Below are 25,195 nucleotides of genomic sequence, written 5' to 3' on the forward strand. Positions count from 1 at the left end.
GGGCAGGACCAGAAAACGTGGCCCGCAGAGCTCTGTGATGACACTGCGGGGACGATGGCACAAGAGGACATAGATGCACAACGGGCCCATCGGGCCTCTGCGGATGTCCCGCCTGCCTGCACGTACACTCTGCGGCCCGGAACAGACGCCCGTGGGCTGTGCACGCAGGACTCTGACTCACAGACAAATAAAATGGACATGGTGAGAGAAGGTCATGGTGTTCTCAGACAGAGAAAAAAGTGAGAGGAGAAGCATTTTCAGACAGGGGAGGTCTCCTAGGGCCTCATCGGATGCGGCCGTTGCTGTGGGACTGAGGGGACAGGAGAGAGCCAGGTGTGACGTTTCCTCGCTGCTTTGGAGAGTAATACAGAGAGACAGACAGTACGATGCTGTAGGCTGTGCTGTGCTTACCGGGATCCCTAGGGCTTTAAGAATGTTCATCTTGCACATGGGACAGGTGCGATGGTCTAGAAGCCAGGGGTCAACACAGGACTTGTGGAAAAGATGCCTGCAATGAGAACCACACATCTTAGAGCGGCGGCAATGGCAGAGACTCCCTCGTCCACTACAGCCCAGAGACTCGGCCAAGGTCCCTCAGCTGCTCAGTGGCAGAGCCGATCCTTGAACCTCCTTCTCCTAACCCCTGGGCCAATGTGCTTCCTGCTACCCCTGTGGCGATGCAGTCAAAGCTTGTCTGTCTCCCAGGAGTGTCCTACATGATTCCAAGTTTCAGAAAATGGAGAGACAGAGAGATGTTTTCCTCTCTCTCAATAAGAAGAATGTTTATGTGGGAAGAATACAAGGGGAGAAACTTGTGGGGACCTTTCCGGATAACTTGATAGACGCTACATTTATATAGCTCCTGAATTTCTTTTCCTACAGTTGGAAGACAATTGCAAAATAAAGGCGCATTTCCATTCATACTATTTGGGGTCTCAGATAAAGGGCAGAAGAGCTATTGGAAGCACTTAACAACATGCATGACCTTTTAAGTTGTTATGGTTGCTGGTTGTCAGATCAGAAGCCAGAGTGAAGGGCTGTCACCTTTGTGGTTTTGCAGCTGACACACTCAGCTCCATTGCTGTCCCCCTGCGCCAGTGCTGCGAGCCTCACCCTGAGTGGCAGGACGGGGGTGGCATCTGGTAGATGTGTGTGGGGGCTCCTAACTGAGCTTCCACTGAGCCCGTTCTCAGGAGCCCACTCAGAAACTGTTGGAGTCAGAAGCTTGTCTTCTCACTCTCAAGACTCCAGACCAGGGGCAGAAGCAGTTAGAAGTCCCTGCCCGGGGCAGGAAGAGAGAGAACCGTCTGTCTTTAGAGTGAGGGCTTTCCTCGGACACTTGATCCACAGTGACCCTCCCTCAGTGGCGCTCTATACCTGGAGTACTTCTGCTCGCTCCTCTCGTTTGTTCTAACAGTTCTCACAATTTTCTTTGTGTTAGATGGCTTTAGGCCACATGCTTAAAAAAGGACCCCCCCCCCCTCAAATTAGAGAAACATGCAGAAAGAGGCCGCCTTTCAAGTGGGAACTACCCATTAGCTGTCTACAGGATATGATGGATTGACGATGAGAAGAAAGGAGAGTAGTAACCAGATGTGTCATTGTGTTTGCAAATTATTGTTTAGAATGCCCTGCAGATTCACACCCTAGAAGGGGCGCGTTGCATTCATTCATTCTCTCACCCATGCATTCGTCCCACAGGCCCTGTCTGCCAAGAACTGTGCTCACTGCTGGGAGTGGGCACAATAGAGATCTGACCCCTTCCCTTGGGGAGTATAATAGGAAAGGCCAACATTAATAAAATAATAATGTAAATCAACTGCTTACTGACAACGGGGACCAGGTACCACATTAGGAGACCCGGGAGTAGGGAGAATTCTAACTGGGAGATTCACCTTAGTTTGGACACACAGGGAAAGTGTCCCTGACCAGGTGTCAGAACTGAGACCTAGGAGCTGCACAGACATTATCCACAGGAGGGGAGGGGAGAGGAAGGGGGTATTCTAGGCAGAGACAGTGGCTCAGATAAGAGCCTTGAGCTGAGCCTGGAAGAAGGGGGTTCCAGCACTGTGCAGGAGGGGCTGATGCTGGATGGAGTCCTAGCCTGAAAAACCGTCCCCACCCTCCTGACCCCCATGCAATACCTCCCTCCCTATGTTCAGGCTGCACACCCAACATGCAGGAAACACATTCCTGGTCTGAATGTGCTCACCACTTGGTGCTCCTTTTGGGGACGAAGTCAAACATTCTGGTCCCTCTGGCTCTTCCTGGGAGGCGGGCTCTATTGTCTCTCCTGAATGCATGTTGGACTCAGAATGAGGGCGGGGCCCATCATTAGCTGTTTTAGCTTAACTAAGTCAGCTTAATTGCTCCCAGTCTCATTTGCCTCCTCTGTAGGGTGAAGATCTGTCTGCGCACGTAGAGGAGACTTCCCTGAGTGTCCAATCCACAGAAGTCGGTACTTACTCTCTAACACCCTAAGTGATTTCTTCCTATGCACTAGTCCTTCTGCAGACTCTGTGATGGTTAAGGTTAGTGTTACATGTCAACTGGGCCAGGCTATTCCAATCAAACACTAATCTAGGCTGTTCTGTACACGTGATTAGTACCTACACTCAAAGGACACTATCCTAAATAATCTAGGTGGGCCTATTCTAATCAGTTGAAAGGTGTTCAGAGCAAAACCTTTGTATGAAAAGACATTGTGCTTCTAAAAGGCAGCATGAGCCCCTGCTCAGAATCCCCAGCCTGTAGGCCTGACCTGCAGGTCTCAGATGGGCCAGCCCCTACGATCACGAAAGCCAGTACTTTGAAAATCCATAGTTGGATATAGTGGTGCTGACCGATACATCCTCCAGTGAGAGTATGAGCTCCACGAGAGCAAAGCCCCGTTTGCCTGACCCACTGCTGCATCCCAGCGTCGAGAATAGCTCCCGGCACTCAGAGGACGCTCCAGAAATAAGTGCTACCTAAATGGATATTCACCAGAGGCCCTGGCGCTCCTCGCTGCCGGCACATGGCCACGAGTCCCATGGAGTCACTCTTCCTACGTTTCTTTCACATCCACTGCTTTTCTTTTCACAGTGCTGCTCTCTCATTCAAAATTCCATTATCATTTTTCTTTTTCTGTATTATTTCAATAACATCCAAACTGGTCTCCATGCCACCAGTCTCCTTCTGTTCTCTTCCTCCCACTCTTTCTGGCCTGATTCATCTTCTTAAAATAAAGAAAGAGTGACTGACATTACCCCTTTGTTCCATTCTGTGCTGTGCTAGGAGCTGGGGACAGATGAATAAGACGACGTCCCTCTTTTCAAGACAGGGCCGCAGTCCTTCTGTGGTCCCCTGGGAACTAAAATGTGAAGGCCACACTCTTGGATCTGTTTTCTGGTTGTTTGATGTCAGGTACATTTTAGCTCTCTGAGACTCAGATCCTTACTTGTGACAGTTTATCTTACAGATGCGGAGTTCACAGGTGAATAAGTGTGTGTGTGAATACAAGAGAGGAAATAAATAATGCTCACAAAGCTTAAACCAGAAGTCTGGGTCCTCATTAATTACAAGCTACTATTAATCTTATCAATACCACTATTGCATCTTGTTTTTAAATATTACATTAGTTCCTTGATTTCTGTTCTTCAGAATTATCTTTCTAATGTTGAACGCAAGTAACTGGAAACTTTTTAAAAATCAAAGAAAGAACTAAAGACCAAAATAAAAGTGCTGATATGATACATAGGGTGATCACACTGATTATTAGCTAACATTTTTAGCACCGTATTTCTTGTGTTAACCATCAAATACTAAGACTAGATCTTTGTACTTGGATTGTAAAACAATCTGCCCTCCCAAATGAAAGAAAAGTAAAAGTTACTGGACTAAATAAATAAACAAATGAATAGGTGAAGAATCTGAAATTTACTGAAATGCACCAACAGTTTAGTGACCATCTTTAGGGCACAGTCACCCTGTTTGTAGGATTCTCAGTAGAGTACCATCCCTTCCCATGTTGTAACAAAGGCTGCGTGAGGACGTTCATTCATAAGAACAAAGCACAAGGCATTCCATCACTCAGGAATCTTGCCAAGCTGGACATGCTACAGGGGGTTGACCAAATTCTTCTCCTTTATTCACCCAAAGGAAGCAAACATTTGAAAAGCGTTCTTCAAACACCTGACAAAACATGGTGTCAACAGCTGCATAATGACGCAGAAAGGGTTATGAATGATAAAATAAGTCCTCACATTTTTAGCAGGGCTGAAAACCCATTTCACCATCTAGTGATTCTTGTTTTCTGTTGTCTTTTCACCTGTATGTGTGAATCCCAGCCCAGTAAAATGGCATTCTCTTCGTCCACTTAGAGAAAGGTGTTCCGGCCTTGCCATCTCATTCCCTTTTGGACCCTGCCACTTGCCACTGAGCTTAGGGTCCCATGGTGTCCCTTTGGCACCAATGCAAGCTGTTTCATTCTCGTAGGGAAATGGCCATCAAAGAGCGTGAGTCACGAGGACCTACGAATCCCACTCTCCCAGCCCACAAGAACTATTTAAATAAGACATAGCCAGTGCGTCTATGGGTAGTCCAGATGTTTCTTCAGAGCCTCTGAATTTTATTTGCAAAGTTGTGAGTGAAATAAGAGTAGGTTTTTGATGAATAAAACTAATTTAATTGAATTAATAAAGCAATACTTACTGGTTACTGAATACCTACCATGTTCCAGGCATGTAATATATATTAACTCACAATAGCACCAAAAGGTAAAAATTATCATTCCCATTTTATGGAGGAGGAGGCTGAACCCATTAAAGTAAATTAACTCACCCCTAGAGCTGGTAAGCTGCAGAGGCAGGACTCAAACCCAGTTCCGGTCCAGTCCTGCAGCCTGTGTCTTGGCCGGACTCTGCACTCCACTGCCCTTCCCCCTCCCAATAAACTGTCACGGGCAGGTCTGGGGGAGTTGGAGAAATTCAAATGTTTGTTCTTTCTAAATGTATTTCTTGTGCACTGCTTCAAATAGGCAGTATCTTAGTTACAAAGGGTGGCGATCAGGCAAAACCAAAGGGAAAGGCGATCTGCCTCTTGATGTATTCACTTGGCCACAGAAGGGCCAGGCTGTCATATCGTGGCCTCATCAGGCCCGTCCTTAGATAATAGTCTGCTTGATTTACACGCGAAGAAGGTAACACTGCCGCTGGTGCTCTGCACTCCCCTTCTCCACAGCACAGCGGACCTGGGCAATGGGGAGCGGACAGCCCATCACCTCTCCACCAAATGTTCAAGTTCGAACAGTGCAGTGCCCCAGAAAGTAACATCCACTATTTTGCCAAAGCTCTTCTCGACCTAGTCTGGCTTTTCTTTCTGGCCTTAGCTTTCTAAAATACCAATGAGTAGGATATCTCTCCCCAGGCTTGCTTTCTTTTCTTTTCTTTTCTTTTCTTTTCTTTTCTTTTCTTTTCTTTCTTTTCTTTCTTTTCTTTCTTTCTTTCTTTCTTTCTTTCTTTCTTTCTTTCTTTCTTTCTTTCTTTCCTTCCTTCCTTCCTTCCTTCCTTCCTTCTTTCTTTCCTTTCTCTCTCTCTCTTTCTTTCCTTTCCTTTCCTTCCTTCCTTTCTTTTTCTTTCTTCTTTCTTTCTTTCCTTCCTTCCTTCTTTCCTTCCTTCCTTCTTTCTTTCTTTCTTTCTTTCTTTCTTTCTTTCTTTCTTTCTTTCTTTCTTTCTTTCTTTCCTTCCTTCCTTCCTTCCTTCTTTCTTTCCTTTCTCTCTCTCTCTTTCTTTCCTTTCCTTTCCTTCCTTCCTTTCTTTTTCTTTCTTCTTTCTTTCTTTCCTTCCTTCCTTCTTTCCTTCCTTCCTTCTTTCTTTCTTTCTTTCTTTCTTTCTTTCTTTCTTTCTTTCTTTCTTTCCTTCCTTCCTTCCTTTCTCTCTCTCTCTCTCTCTCTCTCTCCCTCTTTCCTTCCTTCCTTCCTTCTTCTTAGCTTTCTAAAATACCAATGAGTAGGATATCTCTCCCCAGACTGTCTGTCTGTCTTTCCTTCCTTCCTTCCTTCCTTCCTTCCTTCCTTCCTTCCTTCCTTCCTTCTCCCCTCCCTCCTTCCTTCCCTCCTTCCCTTCCTTCCTTTCTCTCTCTCTCTTTCTTTTCTTTTTGTGACAGAGACAGAGAAAGAGACAGAGAGAAGGACAGATAGGGACAGACAGACAGGAAGGGACAGAGATTAGAAGCATCAATTCTTCGTTGTGGCTCCTTAGTTGTTCATTGATTTCTTTTTCATGTGTGCTTTGACCAAGGGGCTACAGCAGAGCCAGTGACACCTTGCTCAAGCCAGTGACCTTGGACTCAAGCCAGCACCCTTGGGCTTCAAGCCAGTGACCTTTGGGCTCAAGCCAGCGACCATGGGGTCATGTCTGTGATTCCACGCTAAAGCCAATGACGTTGTGCTCAATCTGGTGAGCCCTCACTCAAGCTGGATGAGCCCGCACTCAAGCCGGTGATCTTGAGGTTTCAAACCTGGGTCCTCTACATCCCAGTCCAATGTTCTATCCACTGCACCACTGCCTGGTCAGGCTCTCTCCAGACTTTTCATGCTTCTACGGCTCCCACTGCCCATAGCACAGAGTCAAAATGCTGGAGGCAGCACACGAGGGAAGTTCATCCAACCTGCCTGTCACATCTGCCAGTGCCCTGTTCACCCCACACTCTCACTGGAACTCTGCAACATCCTTCTCACTTTTTTTTGGAGGGGCTGTGGCAAATCTTGTTCATATTTCAACTCACAGCTTCAGATGTCCCTTCTCCTCCCTGGCCAACCCACCTCTCTTCTCCAAACCCTGCCAGAGACAGTCAGTTTCCTTTCCTTCCTCTCTGTTTTTGGCCTGCATACGTTGCAGCTGATGAGAATGCACTCTGGTTTCCAGGGTGTGCAGACCAGGCCTCAGCTTTGTGGTCTTGGGTGTTCTATGACAATGCCCTTTAATTGTCACAACAACCCTTTGAAGTATAATTATCGTCAGGGATACTCTTTCAGAGGATTGTTATGACAATCAAAAGACAAAGGACATAGACACTTAGAATACTACCTGGCACTTAAGAGGCTAGAGCATCATGACGTTTTGTGTATTTTTATTTGTTTGTTTTGAATCACTTATTTAAATATAGGTAGAATTACAAATGTTTTAACTACTGGTACCACTTGGGCACTGACCAATTAGAATGCATGCCATCTATAAATAGTGAGCACAGCCCTACCAGGCTCTGTGGTCACCTTCGTTTCTTTTTTTTTTTTTTTTCTTTTTTTTTCTGAAGCTGGAAACGGGGAGAGACAGTCAGACAGACTCCCGCATGCGCCCGACCGGGATCCACCCGGCACGCCCACAAGGGGCGATGCTCTGCCCACCAGGGGGCGATGCTCTGCCCCTCCGGGGCGTCGCTCTGTCGCGACCAGAGCCACTCTAGCGCCTGGGGCAGAGGCCAAAGAGCCATCCCTAGCACCCGGGCCATCTTTGCTCCAATGGAGCCTCGGCTGCGGGAGGGGAAGAGAGAGACAGAGAGGAAGGAGAGGGGGAGGGGTGGAGAAGCAGATGGGCGCTTCTCCTGTGTGCCCTGGCTGGGAATCGAACCCAGGACTTCTGCAAGCCAGGCCGATGCTCTACCACTGAGCCAACCGGCCAGGGCCCGTTTCTTATACTATGTCCTGAGTGAGCCTGTGACACATTCGACAGCAGAGATGAAGAGTTTCTATTTGCAAAGCCTAGGAGTGTACCTGTCGTGTGTGCTCAGTATGGCTTGCTGACAAAAAGATTTCCTTACGTTCCTATTTCCCAGGTCATTTCATTCACAGTGATGCAGCTCCTTGCAGGCGAGCCTTCTGCAGCCGAGCATAGCCTGGGAGCAGTTCTCTTCATTGTTATGGATCCTGAAAACATGGAAGACTCCTGCCTTCTCCTGGGAGCCAGTGACCATGCACGAGGACATTACAGGCATTGGTGAGCCCTGACTGCCTGGGAGATAGCACACAAGGCTGCTGCTTCTGTGCAAATCTCATTCTGGCACATCGATTTGTGGATCTGGGCACAGGCATTACTCGGTTAGAATGCCTGAAATGGCAGCGGTGATGGTGCTTACCCACTGCTGACTGAGCCCGGACACAGTGAATGAACACTGCATATGAGAAACGTACACTACTCCTATCCAGGGGACAAAGGAAATCTAATAAATTGCTCTCGTTGATATTCTAATTGGTCGAACTGCTCCTAAAATCAAGAGAATTCCATGAGAACTTCACCAGCATCTTGACTGCCATGACTTTGAAAATCACATGGAAATCATTGGCTTTTTCTGTGCATTATCTTTGGCTGGCCCCTACCCGTGCGCGTGGTCTAGTTTTAGCAGCCCAGGATCTCAATGTATATTTCCCACTGGGCGATATTACACAAACCAGTAGGTTCAATCCTCATCCCTGTCACTCAGAAGAGAGCCCTGGTATAGAGTGGATGCGGTATTTCTCAGTCAGACACAAGGAAGCTCGAGAAGTAATATTTCTGTGTATTGTTAAAGAGATTCCAAAACTGACACCAAAACTCATTACTAGGAATTCAGGGCTCTGAGACAAAGTGGGAAAATTAACAGAAAGTAACGCGTTCCTTAATGCACAGTGGTTATATAGAACTACTTTATCAGAGCGTTGTGATAGGTGCTGGGGCGTACAGAGATGAATCAGACACGCAGCTTGTTGGTGAGGTGCTTTTAATACAGAATTAATAGGCTCATAGGAAGATGCATAGGCCATACTGTGTGAAGGCTAAAAAGTGGGGTTCATTCTTAATCTTGGATGAGTCCTGGGATAACTAATCTTAGTCCTGGGATAACCTCTTACTGTCTCTGAGCCTTACTTCCTTCATTTATCAAATAAGGCTAATGATAGTATCTATCTGAGGCACTCATTAATATGGTTCATCCAATATACTTGGACCATATCTTTTAGGCACATGGGAAGATGACAGGCTTTCCTGATGGTAGCTATGACCAAGTGACTAACTCTGGCCACGATGCTATGAAAACAACAGATTTCACTTCAAACCATGGCATTCGTTACTGACCTGTCAATGAACAATGTGGTGATGGTGACTGCTTTGTGGGTCCAACTGACACTCAACAGGCACAGAACATTAGTAAGAAGGCCCTGGCTGGTTTGCTCAGTTGTTTACAGCGTTGCCCTGAAACACCAAGGTTGCAGGTTTGATCCTCAATCAGGGTACATATGGGAAGTGACCAATGAATGAAAAACTAAATGGAACAACAAATAAATGCCTCTCTCTCTCTCCCCCTTCCTCTCTCTGTCTTTCTAAAATCAATCAATAAAAACAAAGGAAAAAAACATAAGAACTCTTTGTTGTGTTAAGCCACTCAGAGTTGGAGAGTTTTTTTGTTGTTGTTGTTTATTTTTGCTGCAGCAAAACCTAGCCTAGCCTGACTAGTAAAATACCCTACAGGATATTGGAAGAAACAAAAACTTGTTTGTAAAGTACTTAGTGTTCAGTAGGTCAGAGTGACATTAACTATTTTAAGTGATATAAGTACAACATGTAAAGAAAATGACAGGTCATAAATAGATACAAGTAAAAGTGCCACTGAATTCAAGGAGAAGGCAGTTACTTTGTGAGAAAATTAGGAAACAGGAGGATGGGAAGAGCTTTGATGTGTGGAGACTGGACGAGAGAAACCCAGGAGAAGGGGCTGACATGGTTCAAGGCATAGCTGCACCTTGTGACGTGCAGGACAAACTCAGCTGGGTGGAAAGCTGGACGATTTTAGAAGAACATGCAATCCAGTTGGAACGTGTGGGTCCACATCAGCATTCAGAAATAATCTAGATGGACCGAGTGGAAAAGACGTACGAACAGTGAGGATAACAATCATGGATGTGAGCCAGACTGTATCATTCCTTCTGATGATGAGTATCTTGTCATGATTTCCTTTCATACTGTCCCGTCTTTCTACGTGTGCTGTAGAGAAAGTCCCTACAGGGTCACCATGTTGTATTTTGGGGCTTGGTGTGGAGCAGGTCAGTTAAGCAGACATAGCCGCTCCTGCCATAGACGCCATTCGACTGGACCACTCCGTGAGGGAACTCTGCTAGTGCGCTTCGTCTGGAAAGTGTGGACCAATTACGAGAAACGGCGTCCCCCCCCCCCCCATTCCCTCGATTTAGGTTATGCAAACATTATGTCAGAAAGAAAAAGAAGAAAAAGGAAGGGTGAAAAAAGAGCTGTCACAGAACCAGTAGTGACCGCGCTCTGGCTTTCTGTAAACACGACTGCTTTGTCTTGGCAAGCTAAGATGCTATACCAGCAGGTTTACTGGATGGAGGGAATAAAAGGATACAATAAAGTAAATTACTGCTCACCGCACCAGCAGGGCACTGCCCTCGCTCTGGGAAGAGGACGGGTCTGTTTTCAGGCCCATAAACACAAGCTGGGAGAAAGTGAACTCCTTAACTGCTTGAGTAGTGAGTTTCTTTCATGCTCGCTGACCCCCCCCCACCCCGGGAGTGAGTTTTTTTCCCCCAAAATTGAAATTGGTTCCAGTTACTGTTTTATTAACTTAAAATCATGTTTGTTTGATAACCAATTTATGGAAACACAAAGAATATACACTTGCTTTTTTTAATGTTGCCATCGTACATGTACGATCTACTCTGGATGGGCAGGAGGCATGAGGACGTATGTACAGGAATGTTCGTACTACTCAGAAGGTTAACCGCGGGCTAGATTTGATTCAGTGTGCTTGAGGCTCTTGGACATTTGGCTTAGAGGAAAATGAAGGTTTCTGAGGCAGATCTTTAGCCAAAACCATATTCTCAGAGAGTTGAGAACACAGCAGAGCACCCTTATAGCACAGGGGAGGGTGGGGCTAAGGTGACCATGCAGGGGACAGTGGACAGACTGGCTCCACAGTCAGAAAACCTGGCTTTGCTTTGGGCCCTGTAACCAAACTCTCTGAGTTAGGTTATTTTTATCTATCATCTATCTATCTATCTCTCTATCTATCATCTATCTATCTATCTATTAAAAATAATGAGGCAGTAATGGTATCTGCTGTATCTATACTATAGGCTACTGTGATATCAATTAGCTATTATATGTAAAAGAGCTTTGCAAACAGGAACATTTTATTTCACCCTGTTAAAGTATTATGACAAACAGCCACTTATTTCACCCAGGTGGCCATAGTATTGCATTTAAACAGCAGTAAAGGAAAAACAACAAAATGTTAAAAAAAAAAAACTAAGACACTGCCTCAGATCCTCCTGCTACTGAACTCAGTTTCTTTCTTTCTTAGCTATAGTGGAAGAAATCGATCCTCTGGGAATGCCAGTGAGAAGGGCATCGCCCCGCCCTCCTTTGTAGCCAGTCTCGCTCACTCCTCTGGCTTCTGGTGGAGGGAGACTGTGCTGAAAACCTGACCCCGGTCTAATTATATCTTTTGGCTGGAGCAGCAAAGCGGGTTGGCATTCGTCCCGTCTGTCTAGTTGATTAATATAACTGGGGATCAGGACATTTGAAGTCAGAATGCCGTATTTAACAAGGTTATTATAGTTCAGGACTTCTTTCCTAAGGCAGCATTTGCTCTGCTGAAAAGACGACAAAGTAACACATCAGACATCATTTTCCAGCTCTGCCATCTCCTTTCATGTCCTCTTCCTTTAATTCCTTTGATCAAATGACGCACCTAATTTTGGGCTGGGTACGCATACACATCCAAAGTAATCCAAGAAAAAATCATTAGAAAACACCATCAGCACACTTTGGACTTAAAATTTGTCATTTTGACTAAGGCACAAAGTGAACTTTTTTTTTAAGTGTACAGCATAGCTTCTTTGGTCCTTTAAAGTTTTTTTTTCAGCAATTGAAGTGTGTATATATGTCCACACTGCTCAGATGAAGGTATACAGTTTTCATCACCCTGGGAGAGCTCTCCTGCCCTTACCAGTCAATACCCACTCTGCCACCATTATGACATCTGTCAGCATCAATAAGCTTTGCTTGTGATTAAATTTATATAAATAGGATCATAAAGCACATATTCTTCTTCTTACCTGGGTTTCTTTTGCTCAACATAATGTTTTCAGGCTCATATGTGTTTTGATTTATACTTCTTAATATACGTTGAGTAATATTCCATTTCATGTATGTAGCCCAATTTGTTTATACATTTTTCTGTTGTTAGATATTTGAGTTGTTTTCCTTTTTTGGCTATTATGAATAAATGTGCAATGACAAGTCTTATACAAGTGTTTCTGTGGACGTATGCATTCATTTTTCCTGGGTATATATCTAAGACCAGAACTGATAGGTCAGAGGATAGTATATGTTTAACTTTAGTAGAAACTGTCAGATTTCCAAAGCAGTTGAACCATTTTAAGTTCCCATCATGCTATATAACTTTTAATTTGGCAAAGTATGTAAAGTTATGTTCTTGTAAGTATGAGTTTTTTAAATAATGGTTTCCAAACAATGACTATTGAATGGGAGCCTTACAACACCATAAATATGAGATACATTTTTTTAAATGTAGTTAATCAAGGTTATTTTATTTCTTGATAGGGAAGCATAAAGAGAATGAGATAAAACTGAGCAAAGATAAAAATTTATAAATCTATAAAATTTTTACTATTAATCAAAAAGCATTATCAAAGTATTATTAAAATATTTAAATGAAAAAAATGCTACTTATTAAAACTATGAAAACAAAAAATTAAAAATAGTTAACATTGCCTGACCAGGTGGTGGCACAGTGGATAGACCATCAGACTGGGATGCAGAGGACCCAGGTTCGAGACCCCGAGGTCGCCAGCTTGAGTGTGGGCTCATCTGGTTTGAGCAAAAGCTCACCAGCTTGGACCCAAGGTCGCTGGCTCGAGCAAGGGGTTACTCGGTCTGCTGAAGGCCCACGGTCAAGGCACATATGAGAAAGCAATCAATGAACAACTAAGGTGTTGCAATGCCCAACAAAAAACTAATGATTGATACTTCTCATCTCTCCGTTCCTATCTGTCTGTTCCTATCTATCCCTCTCTCTGACTCTCTGTTTCTGTAAAAAAAAAAAAAAAGTTAAAAAAGTTAACATCGCATTTTATCACTTCTCGTCATACCATTTACTATATCTCCCCCTTAACATCTTTAAAATTAGTAAGCATCTCAAAACAGACAGACAGCCAACTAAATGGAAGATGATATTTTTAAACAACAGCTCAGATAAGGGCCAAATATCCAAAATATACAAAGAACTAACAAAACTTAACAATAAACAAGCAAATAATCCAATAAAAAAATGGGAAGAAAACATGAACAGACTCTTCTCCCAAGAAGAAATATAAATGGCCAATAGGTATATGAAAAGATGCTCATCTTCACTAGCTATTCGAGAAATGCAAATCAAAACTACAATGAAATACCACCTCACACCTGTTAGATTAGCTATTATCAACAAGACAGGTAATAACAAGTGTTGGAGAGGCTGTGGAAAAAAGGAACCCTCATTCACTGCTGTGGGAATGTAAAGTAGTACAACCATTATGGAAGAAAGTGTGGTGGTTCCTCAAAAAATTAAGAATAGAACTACCATATGACCCAGCAATCCCTCTACTGGGTATCTACCCCCAAAACTTGAAAACATGGGTACGTAAAGACTCATGCAGCCCCATGTTCATCACAGCATTGTTCACAGTGGCCAAGACATGGAAACAACTAAAATGTCCTTCAATAGATGATTGGATAAAGAAGATGTGGTACATATACACTATAGAATACTATTCGGTCATAAGAAATGATGATATAGTATCATTTACGACAACATAGATGGAACTTGAGAACATACTGAGTGAAATAAGTAAATCAGAAAAAACTAAGAACTGTATGATTTTATACATAGGTGGGTCACAAAATTGAGACTCATGGACATAGATAAGAGTGGTTACCAGGGGGAGGGGAAGGGACGAGAAAGAAGGGGTGGGTAAGGGGAGGGGCATAAAGAAAACCAAATAAAAGGTGACAGAGGACAATTTGACTTTGGGTGATTCGATTACAACATAATCAAATGTCAAAATGATGTGGAGATGTTTTCTCTAAATCTATGTACTTTAGTTGACCAATGTCACCCCGTTAAAATTAATTGTCTAAATAAAAAAAAATTGGTATGCATCTTACAACCAATTACAATTTAGAGTTAATATGATATTATATATAAAGACCTTGAATTAGTCAACAGTAATATCTCAGAGAAATCAAAGACATGGGAATGAAAACTAATGCTGCCTTTACACTTGGCTATCAGATGAGAAAGATGTGTAAGATGGCACTACCTCACGGTTCCACAGTGACAACAACATAAGCATTCACATGCACCACTAGTGAGGTGTAAACTATTACTGCCTTTCAAAAAAGCAGTTGGACAAAACTTATCAAGGTCCTTTAAAATCACTTTGATCCAGTAAGTTCATTTTTAGGACTAAATTTTAATAATCGGCTACTCTGCCACCACCAAGATACTTAAAAATGATTTCTAATTATGAAAAAATGCTCACTTTTTTTTTTTTTTTTTTTGTATTTTTCCGAAGCTGGAAATGGGGAGACAGTCAGACAGACTCCCGCATGCGCCTGACCGGGATCCACACAGCACGCCCACCAGGGGACGAAGCTCTGCCCACCAGGGGGCGATGCTCTGCCCCTCCAGGGCGTCGCTCTGCTGCGACCAGAGCCACTCTAGCGCCTGGGGCAGAGGCCAAGGAGCCATCCCCAGCACCCGGGCCATCTTTGCTCCAATGGAGCCTTGGCTGCGGGAGGGGAAAAGAGAGACAGAGAGGAAGGAGAGGGGGAGGGGTGGAGAAGCAGATGGGCGCTTCTCCTGTGTGCCTTGGCCGGGAATCGAACCCGGGACCTCTGCATGCCAGGCCGACGCTCCACCACTGAGCCAACCGGCCAGGGCCAAATGCTCACTTTTTAATATTAAATAAAAAGTAGAATAAAAATTTTATTAATGGCAAGACTCTACAACTTTTAATGTATATGTGACAATATTTAACAACATGCAATGCATAACAATATATATGCTATTTATATACATGTATTAAAAAATTAAATACACTAATATTAATAATAATTATTTCTGGGTGGTGAGATTTTTTTGTTCGTTTAGTTCGATACACTTTCCTCTATTGTCAAAATGTCATAATTAGCAAGAAAACCTTGAAAGTTATTTTAAAAATCACTTCTCTAAGCAAACAGAGTGCCCCATAATCTAACTTGCGTAACATGGGCTTGAAAGAGTAAGTCAAACCTTATGAAAACCAGCCAGCATTTATCATTCTTTTCAAATACAGCAACTTGGGAGAATATCTGTTCCTAATCAAGCCTGTGTCGCAGGCACGCAGGGTAGAGTCAGGACAGACGCTGCTGCCCTGCGAGAAAGCCTTCCTTTGTCTCCCGCTTCACCAGTTATAGGACTCATGCTCACAATCCTGATCATGTTTCAGCATTTTGTAAATTTCTTTTACTCATAAAGAGATTGGAATTTTCTGTCCACACAGACATTCAGTTCAGTTGAATCATCTAAAAATCAGACTGGCCCTTGGGGAAAACTTCTTAAGGGGCTAGTGTTTATTTTTTGTGTTTTCAATAAAAAAAGTTGGCTGTGACGCTTTGTATTTGCAAATATTAAAATGATGTCCATTTTCTTCTTTACATCAGATTGTAATTCTTCTTTATGTCATGTTGTTTCCAATGATCATGTCATGTCTGGCAAGAAGTGTGAATGAAAGTCCCCTCCCCACTACCCTCCCACCCCCTGCAAAGGGAAGTTCCCAGATGAGTATCAGCATCCAATTGTGATGTCACCTTGAGTTGTCATTAAAGGATCCAAGACATGGATCCCACAGTAGAGTTACAGGAGAGTCAGGGGAGGCTATGAACTGCCCAGGTGGGTTTGGTTGGAGCAGTACAATATGAGCAAGGAAACTCTCTGGGACACACTGACCAAACAGCCTTCCAGGGAGGCGCAGTGGACGCCAGCCACCCAATGAGTGTACTACTGTGCTCTCGTCTGCATTAGCTCAGCGAATCTCATTAATTTGACTTTAACGAGGCTGGGCCGCGGCAGGCAAGTCACTCTGGAAGTCTTACAATATGTGCTTGTTTAGAAAGCTCTACAAATGGATCCCTTCACTGTCTGCTGTGTGCTTTATACTACATGTCTCCCAGAGCTACTTCTCCAGTAGAAGAAAATGCCATCTGCCTTTGGGGACAGGAGTTAATGGATTCTGGGATTTGTGGAAGCAATTAACAATAAGGTTCATGTTAAAAATATGCCAGTCACATCAACTAAAAAAGAAAAGCAGTTGTCTGACTGGTTAGATAGATGGGGATGAGCTGCGTGTCTTTGTCAATGGTAGACGCATGGTACATACCAGCCCTTCAAAGAATCTGCTGAAACTACGTAGTAGACCGAAAGTGGGCTTTGACTTAACAGCCGTTGAAAAGTTCTTCTTTCTAATTTTCAGGCCTTATCGCTCTTAGGTTCTATCCGACTCAGATATTGAAATGCCACTAAGGAATATCTTTGCCATTTAGGTTATCTATGATCCCAATTTGCACTGACAAGCTTCATTTGTCCGTTTACTGTTAATTAGTAACTGCACTTTAATGGTAACCCCTCATTCTGGTTTTGGTTTTTAATCGGCATATTACTATGTTTCAATCTCCATTTCATCTTTTTCAACAGGAATACTGTTAGTGATGTTCTGATCTCTGTAAAAATGTAGGCTTAGGTGTCAAAGGAAAACATATATCTTGTATGTCCCAAATTACCAAAGAGAGCTCATATACTGATACAATTGAAATTTAGTCTCATTCCTAAAACAGAGAGAGAAGAAAGAGGAAGGGAAGCACAGCATTTATATACAGAATCAAGCAAGTATCTACTCAAAATGGGATTGTGCCTCAATGAGCCAGTTATCGGAGTGTTCTGGGCCAACATAACTCAGAAGAACATTTCCAAACGCTAAGCTGAAGTTGGTCATCAAGTATTTTGAGTGATAGAGGAAGTCTATCTCAGTGCTTGAACTCCGTTTCTTCTGTTCTGGCGTCAGAGCAATAGTGTGCTAGCCGCTCAATTTTTTTCTATTACTTAGAACCCGAATGAAAAATGGAGTCACTTTAACCAAGCTGCTATAATGATTAACATTATGAAAGTCGTGGCATGAGGAAGGACTCTATTCCTGTTTTCACTCGTTGGAAAACTTAAACATTTTTTTTTAACTTTCCAGTCCTACCTTAATGCATAGATATACATCTGGGCCTGCAGATAACTTAACACTCATATTACTCACTGAAAGACTCACATATCCAGGCCACATGATTACACCCTGAAATACTCACACATCCATCCACCTGACATCCATTATCCAGACCACTGGACATGACCAGACCTCCTGGTACTCATCTCCCAGACCACCTGGTATCCATCATCCAGGGTGTCTGACATCTGACTGATAACCATCCCGCACAAATTTCTATAGGGCTAAGAATGCTGGACTGATAATTCTCAGGAATGTACTTTTTACTTTAAGAGCTTTGGCCTTTTCTTTCTTCTTTGGAACACTATTTGGGTTTCTGCTTGAATCAGTGTTTCCAGCATAACTTTTTTTCTTAATCTCAAATCAGCATTTAATAACTACAGTATAAAAACACCCCCTTGCTTGGGAGAAATGCAGTTATTCCATACATGAATTGCTGTGGCAAGTATCCACTGAGAAGGGTACAAAATATTAAGAAAAGACACATGGCAGTTTTCCTAAGGGTTATTCATACAGAAATTCCTTTGATTGCACCAGCCAACTCAGTCCTCTTGTAAGGAGCCCAAAGGTACAACGCACATTTTTACATTTTTAGTTTTCTGTGAATCTACGTACCTTGTTGCAGAAGTGGAATTTAATAAATAGAGGACTGAAGTATATTTCAATTAATCCTCCCCCCAAATAATTTTTCTTGTCACACTTCTGATACACTTAGTGAATTTAAAGTTGCACTCACTGAAAAGTATGTGGAGTCAAGCTAATCTGTCTGCATAATTAAAAATAGACTTATCAGAATGAATGATTAAGGGGCAGGAGTAGAAGCAGACAGCTTAGAGAGAGGCTACTGCAGAAAGACAGTAAAGCATGAAGATGTAATGACGTGGTGATGGCACTAGGAACAGTAATGGTTCTAATAATGGTGATAAGAATAACGTCACAGGCCCTGGCCGGTTGGCTCAGTGGTAGAGCGTCGGCCTGGCGTGCAGAAGTCCCAGGTTCGATTCCCGGCCAGGGCACACAGGAGAAGCACCCATCTGCTTCTCCACCCCTCCCCCTCTCCTTCCTCTCTGTCTCTCTCTTCCCCTCCCGCAGCCGAGGCTCCATTGGAGCAAAGATGGCCTGGGCGCTGGGGATGGCTCCTTGGCCTCTGCCCCAGGAGCTAGAGTGGCTCTGGTTCCAACAGAGCGACGCCCCGGAGGGGCAGAGCATCGCCCCCTGGTGGGCATGCCGAGTGGATCCCGGTTGGGCGCATGCAGGAGTCTGTCTGACTGTCTCTCCCCGTTTCCAGCTTCAGAAAGATACCAAAAAAAAAAAAAAAAAAGAATAACATCACATTATATTGTAATGATAGCAATAATAATAACAGTATCGATGTGTGCAATTTTTACTTGGCAGGTTTTGAATTAAATATGTAAAGACCAATTTTTAGTTAGATAAATTAGATTTCTGAATCAAAATTTAAGTTCCTTCAGTGACATTTTCTTCTGTCAATAAAGGTCAAGCTTAAATTGAAAAATCAACACACACGTAGCTGGTACCCTCTCCTAGATTCTAAAAGTTTTAGTGGCACTGTTACATTTTGTTTCTGTTAGTAAGAAGATCAAGGGAAGTGGAATCTGCCTTTGACTTCTTACTTACCCTGATCATATTCTGGCTACTGTTCCCTTCAAGATCATTCATAAAGTTTTCTTTTTTAAAGTGAGATGAGGGGAGACAGACTCACACATGTGCACCAGGATCTACCTAGCAACCCCCATCTGAGGCCGCTGCTCAAATCGATTGAGCTGTCCTCAGTGCCTGAGGCTGATGCTTGGACCAATCAAACCACTGGCTGCAAGAGGGGAAGAGAGAGAGAAGGATGAGAGGGAAAGGAATGTGTGTTCTGACTGGGGATCGAACCTGGGATGTCCGCAAGCCGGCGCTGATGCTCAATCCACTGAGCCAAGCATCTAGGGCCTATTCATAAAGTATTTTAAAGAGTTTATCCATTTTAAGTAAAGTAGCACCTGTAAAAGCAAGAACTGATTTCCAAATTCATAGGTCTGTTGTTAAAGAAAACTTGTACTTGGAGCTGGTAGGCACTTCCTTCGATCTAATCATCACCATGACTACAAATAGGCCGGGGGAAATCATTTATTAGTCCCTCCTAACTTGTGCATGGGTCTCTCAGAGACAAACAGGAGAATGATTCTGAAAACATGGTGGTTCAGAGCATCCATTGCTGAGTAGCATGGAAAATGCTGGGCAAACAAGAGTGTTAGGCTGGCTCGCTTGTCTTTTGCCTGATTGGTGCATGAGCACGGGGCAGCACCACGTGTGTACAGTCTGTGTAAGGCTGCAGGTGCTTGTCCTCAGGGGGCAGACTGTAGATTGTAGATTGCAGATTGCCTGCTGTCATTGGGAGGGGCGATTGTTTGCTGTTGTTTGCCGGAGAAGGGGTTTTTCCTCCTCAGCCCAGAGAGAGGGAAGCAGTTTCCCCTGCCTGTTAGCTTGTCCTCAGGTACGAGACTAATAAACGGAATGGCCCACCATTTTTCTGCTCCATAGTTCCTTTATCGTCTGCCTGAATCCAATGGGAACCTGCATGGCCACAGCCACCGGCCTTACAGAGAGACATCCAACCAGGCAACAACAGAGGAGAGAGGTACCCAGCGTGCCAGGAGTGAGGAGGCCACAGAAAAGAGTATCAGAGAAAGAAGACAATAAACTGGAACATTTTTGGAAAGTCTGTACTCCAAGGAGATGCAAAGAATCCTGTGGATGAGTCAGCCTGGAAATAATGGGAAAGAGCGTCTATGAAGTTCATAGGAGCAAAGGCTTAATAATACTTTGGAGGAAATTATCTAGCAAAACGCAAAAGCCAGTGCATTTGTTTGGTAACATCCATTAGTACAAACTGTCAGGCAGAAACCAGCAATGGGCATAAAAATATCTTGATTTTAAAGTCAGCATGGGTAAGAAAATGTCTGAGTTCTTCCAAGAGTGAATTGGTGTGGCGAGCCTAAGATCCAGCAGTCGTTCAGTAAAACCTGTGTGGGACTGTGCCATGCATCTTGCTGTTATTTAAAGCAGGGCTCACGGTTAGGAAGTAAAAGCAGATGGACAGTACGGAGCTTGAAGTACAAAGAACCAAGGAGTTAGCTGAGGACCAAATATAATGATGTAAAAAGGAAAAGCTTGAGGCCAGACTGAACAGACCTAAGGTAAGGGCTAATGTAAATAAAATAGACGCTTCTAAGGTTTTGTTGCGTGTGTGTGTGATAAATATAAAAATGCTATTTTTTAAATTGGTTCATATTTCCAAAACATTTTACTGTGAAAGGAGATCTGGCATGCTATATCACGACAATCTGAATACTGCTAAAGCCATGTAATTTGTCACAATTAAAAGTTGCCATCAGCCAGAGGTTACACAATAGGGACACAGTGGAGGAAACTGCAGGAACAGAAAACATTCTCGAGACAGAGCTCTACATGAACAGCTATTTCATACCGCATGAATGACAGAGTGAAAGTGGTGTTGCATCTAGTGCTGAAAACAGATTTTCTGAATTATATTTGTCAAGTTCTTTGGCGTCTCAGGAAAAACTTGCTATTTAACTTGGATGTGCTTTGGATGTATTTTGAATAGAGACGGCCTCACAGGACTGTAAATCTCCAAGAAATAGAATAAAGGAAAGCACTTTCTTGTCTTATAATGATCAGGCTTTATAAAACCCTTAATAGAACCTGCAGAGATGGAAGCCGCTGCGCTGAGAGGCTCTGTTGGTTCACGCACTGTCATTCTTTGCCAGCGTTTCTAGACATCACCGAGTGAACACCCACGAAAGGGTCTAGGGGGAGAATTTATGGATAGTGCTCTCACATGAAGGAAACCACTGTGTCTTCACGTGCTCACCTTAAAATTTCATCTTAGAGATGAAATTTAGGAGCATCAATGAACCAAGAAAAGGAATCCCACTGGAAGGCCTTGGCTGGGGCCACCTGAGTACATTTGCCTCAGGCCTGGTTTCCTAATAAGCAATTTGCCTAAATTTTTTTTTTTTTTTGTATTTTTCTGAAGTTGGAAACGGGGAGGCAGTCAGACAGACTCCCACATGCACCTGACTGGGATCCACCCAGCATGCCCACCAAAGGGCGATGCTCTGCGCATCTGGGGCGTCGCTCTGTTGCGACCAGAGCCATTCTAGCACCTGAGGCAGAGGCCATAGAGCCATCCCCAGCGCCCGGGCCAACTTTGCTCCAATGGAGCCTTGGCTGCGGGAGGGGAAGAGAGAGACAGAGAGGAAGGAGAGGGGGAGGGGTGGAGAAGCAGATGGGCGCCTCTCCTGTGTGCCCTGGCTGGGAATTGAACCCGGGACTCCTGCACACCAGGCCGATGCTCTACCACTGAGCCAACCAGCCAGGGCCTTAATTTCTAAAAGAAGAAAGATATATCCTCAAATCAACTAAATTCATACTATACTTAAAGAAAACAAAAGGCTGATTCTTAGAAAAAAATAAAACAAAAGAAAAATGAAAACAAGGGAAATGGAATCATAGCCTCTGCTTTTGGCTTCCTCCGCATTCCTGACCATATTCTGGCTGCTGATTCCTTCATGATCATTCACAAAATATCTTAAAGATTTTATTCACTTAATTAAAACAGCACTGCAAAGTCGAGACTTGATTCTGAGTACCGCAAATCCGTTGTAAAGAAAACTGTACCCACAACCTCATCAGACGGTATCATGAGGTCCTCGTTCATTGTGGCATACTTCCTTTGGCACAAAGAGGACCAGAAGACTATTTCAAGGAGAAAGGTTACACCAAAAAGAACGAGCTTTTTAGTTGTTTGGGACTGACAAACGGCACCGTTTGTGCACGCGGACCTAGCAGGTCTGCGCCGGCGTAGCCACACACCCACCCCAGCCTAGGGACTCACCGGCAGGGCAAGATCCGGACCACGTCGCTGGGCTTGTAGCCTTCAATACACACTGCACAGTTGTCAAAGTCGGGCTCTGTTTCCTGCAACAGAGGAAGCACTCGTGAGCCTACCTTCCTTCGTAGCTTCAACTCCTGTGAAAATACCCAAATAATATGCCAAAAGACAGCTTGCCCCGGACCCAGGCTTCAGCAGTGATGGGGTCAGCGTTCTTAATTGATAACTTATTGTATATTGCCTTAGTTTCCCTTCCTTCTAACCTCCACTATTTGTTTCTGGGTTCCCCTGAAAGCGCTTTTGTGAGGAAGCAATTTTTCATGTACCGTTACTGATAATGCATCATTCAGCACGTGACATTGTCTTCCTTGCAAAGATTCATGGAAAACTTTTTCAAGTCCAAATACAGTAACAATCATTTAAAAAAAAATGTCTGGTGGGACACTGGAGTAGGAATTAGCTACTGCTTAAAAACTGAATATTTTTTTTCTCTTTGTGTTGGCTGCTAGAAAGCCCCAACATAAATTTGGGGCTCATCTGCTATACATTTTTGGTAATGCATTTGTGTATTAATTTCATCTAGGCTTCATCTGGGTTTTTTTTCTATACTTCCTTTTTAATTTCTTGTATTTTCTGCACGAACTACTTTGTTGTCCTATTGTATCCATTTTATAAAGTGCTTTAAGTTATATTTGATAAAGATGGGTGTAATAACAGAAGCTAATGGGACAACTATTAAAACTATAGTCTCCCTTTTCCCGTCCTCCTCTCTCTTCTACCCTGCTGGCCAGGAGAGCCAGGGGCTTGTCTGAGCAGCTCCTCCCCGAGAAGAAAAGAGGCCGTCATTACCTTGTCCCCCTTCCTGATGGTTCTGACCTGGAGCTTGCTGATGGCTTTCTTAGCTGCGTCTCCCAGCCGGCGCTGCAACACCAAAAGCTGCTTGTTAGTAAGAAAGGCCTGGCATTCTTGACTTTGTTTCTGGCAGCATTTACTAAACCGGGGTGGCTGTCTCTGAAATCGTGCACAATTGGCGTGCATGATGTCTGGAAGAGACAGGGTGGTGATATCTGTGCTCAGTGACTAAGGTCTATTAGAGAGAGAGAAGTTGATTGTGCCCAATGTTAAGCAAGTGGCATATGATATTGAAAGGTCCTGCCCTATGGGGACAATAGTGCAGGTTACACCTAGACAGACTAGCAAAAAAAAAAAAAAAAAAAAAAAAAGTTTAGTAATTTGCTACTCTAGCCACTTAATTTGTGACATAGAGCAAGTCAACCTGGAGTAGTTAGACTAACCTTCATGTTCTCTTTTTTCACAATCAGGATTTATTGTTTGTGTATTCCTTTCAATTTGGAATTTTAAGGGATTTCCTTTGCTTACGTAGACCTAAATGAGGTTTATATTTAATCTGTACTATCCTGTTTCACCACATTCTTACAAGCCAATTTCGCCCCTTTCGTGTGTGTATAAGTGTAAGTGTGGATATAGGGAAATACATAAAATAGACATGTTTAGTTTAACGAATAATTATAAAGAAAAACCCTAGGTAACCACTATGATTCATGTCAAGAGGTAATACACACTATTTTTTTTTAAATAAAGTTGCTTTCTAATGAGTGCTACAATAATGCGAAGAGGAAGAGTGAGAGACAAAGAGGGTGGGAAGGGAATTACGTTTTTATCTGTCAAGGAAACAAGCTTCTGTGCTTGTGAGTGTTTTGTGTATTATATCACCTCCCTAGGTACATGTACTACCTGTCTGTTATAAATGTGTATTTGAAGCACTAAGACAGATTTGAAGAACTGAGATAAATGGGACAAACGTTTAAATAGAATAAGCATTTGTTTTCACTAATTTTGTTTCTCTTGGAAGTCACACTCAAGCTTCTTTCTCTTCTTTAAAATGGCGAACATATACTAGCAAACAGTTAATTTACCTGGGTACCATGCCAAAGCTTTATGTGCAGTATCCTTTATCCTTACAGCAATGGTATGAGAAAAATATTATTTCATAGAATGAACTGCAACTTAGAGAGTTTATATAAATTGTTTTAATATTATAGTGTTAGTGAAAGGTCAGTTAGAATCTGAATAAAATTAAGTCTGACTTTAAAGCCAAAGCTAAACTACCATTCTCATTATTCACCAACCAGCCAGTCCGTTAACCAACCAACTTCTGCCCAGTCAGACAACCAAGTAACCACTGAGGCAGCCAGCCAACCAATTCACATTTGGCCACCCAGCCAACCAACCAATCAACTGGCCAGCTAGCAAGCCATCCTAGCCAACTAACCAATCAGCTGGCCAAACAACCAACATCTGACAAGCCAGCTATCCAATCAACCACCAATTCAGCCAACCAACTAACCAACCTGCTGGCTAACCAATCAAAATCTCTGAAGTACCTATCACAAGGCACTTCTCTTAACACACGGTAGGTATAGTAAATAAGAATAAAAGAGATGTTCTCCTTATTAATTTACTTTATTTTTAATTGTTTAATTTCTAGTTTTTAAAATAACCACTGGCATTTTAAGTAGGATAGTAAAAGTTGGCTGTTCCCTAAAAGTATTACCTATATATAAATACAATTGAGATTTATGCAGAAGTCCATGAGTATGTAACAAACTAAGCTGGCAGAAAAAATAAGAAGAGTCTGTGACAAATATCAATTGGGAACATACAGTGAAAGGGAAAGAAAAGAGACTGAGGTAAAACTAAACAGGATGCAACTCTCTTCTCTCTTCTTCTCTGGTCTCAACTCAAGGCATTTTTGGGGGGATCCCCCCCTGGATGTCTTCCTGAAGAGAGGAACCCTTGGTCTAAACCAGGCGTGGCCAACAGTTTTTGCCCCCCGGGCCAGATTAGAAAGAAAACTTTTTTCACGGGCCAGACATTTAAAATATTAAACATTTAAAATATTAAAATTAAAAAAT

General features: G+C 43.2%; 1 protein-coding gene across 2 annotated transcripts in view; it reads right to left on the reverse strand.

The window, feature by feature from the left end:
- Positions 1–25,195, reverse strand: part of RNF150 (ring finger protein 150) — a 192,587-nt gene that overhangs the window by 42,149 nt on the left and 125,243 nt on the right. Inside the window, exons 3-5 of one of the 2 annotated variants that reach the window (XM_066385544.1) lie at positions 23,109–23,180; positions 22,263–22,345; positions 412–508 (exon numbers count right to left, since the gene is read on the reverse strand). In XM_066385544.1, coding sequence (XP_066241641.1) covers positions 412–508; positions 22,263–22,345; positions 23,109–23,180 — 252 coding nt within the window. The remainder of the gene's footprint in view (positions 1–411; positions 509–22,262; positions 22,346–23,108; positions 23,181–25,195) is intronic. The other variant, XM_066385554.1, reaches the window with a different exon arrangement.

The sequence above is a fragment of the Saccopteryx leptura genome, chromosome 1 (genome assembly GCF_036850995.1).
Source record: "Saccopteryx leptura isolate mSacLep1 chromosome 1, mSacLep1_pri_phased_curated, whole genome shotgun sequence".
Taxonomy (NCBI): Eukaryota; Metazoa; Chordata; class Mammalia; order Chiroptera; family Emballonuridae; genus Saccopteryx; species Saccopteryx leptura.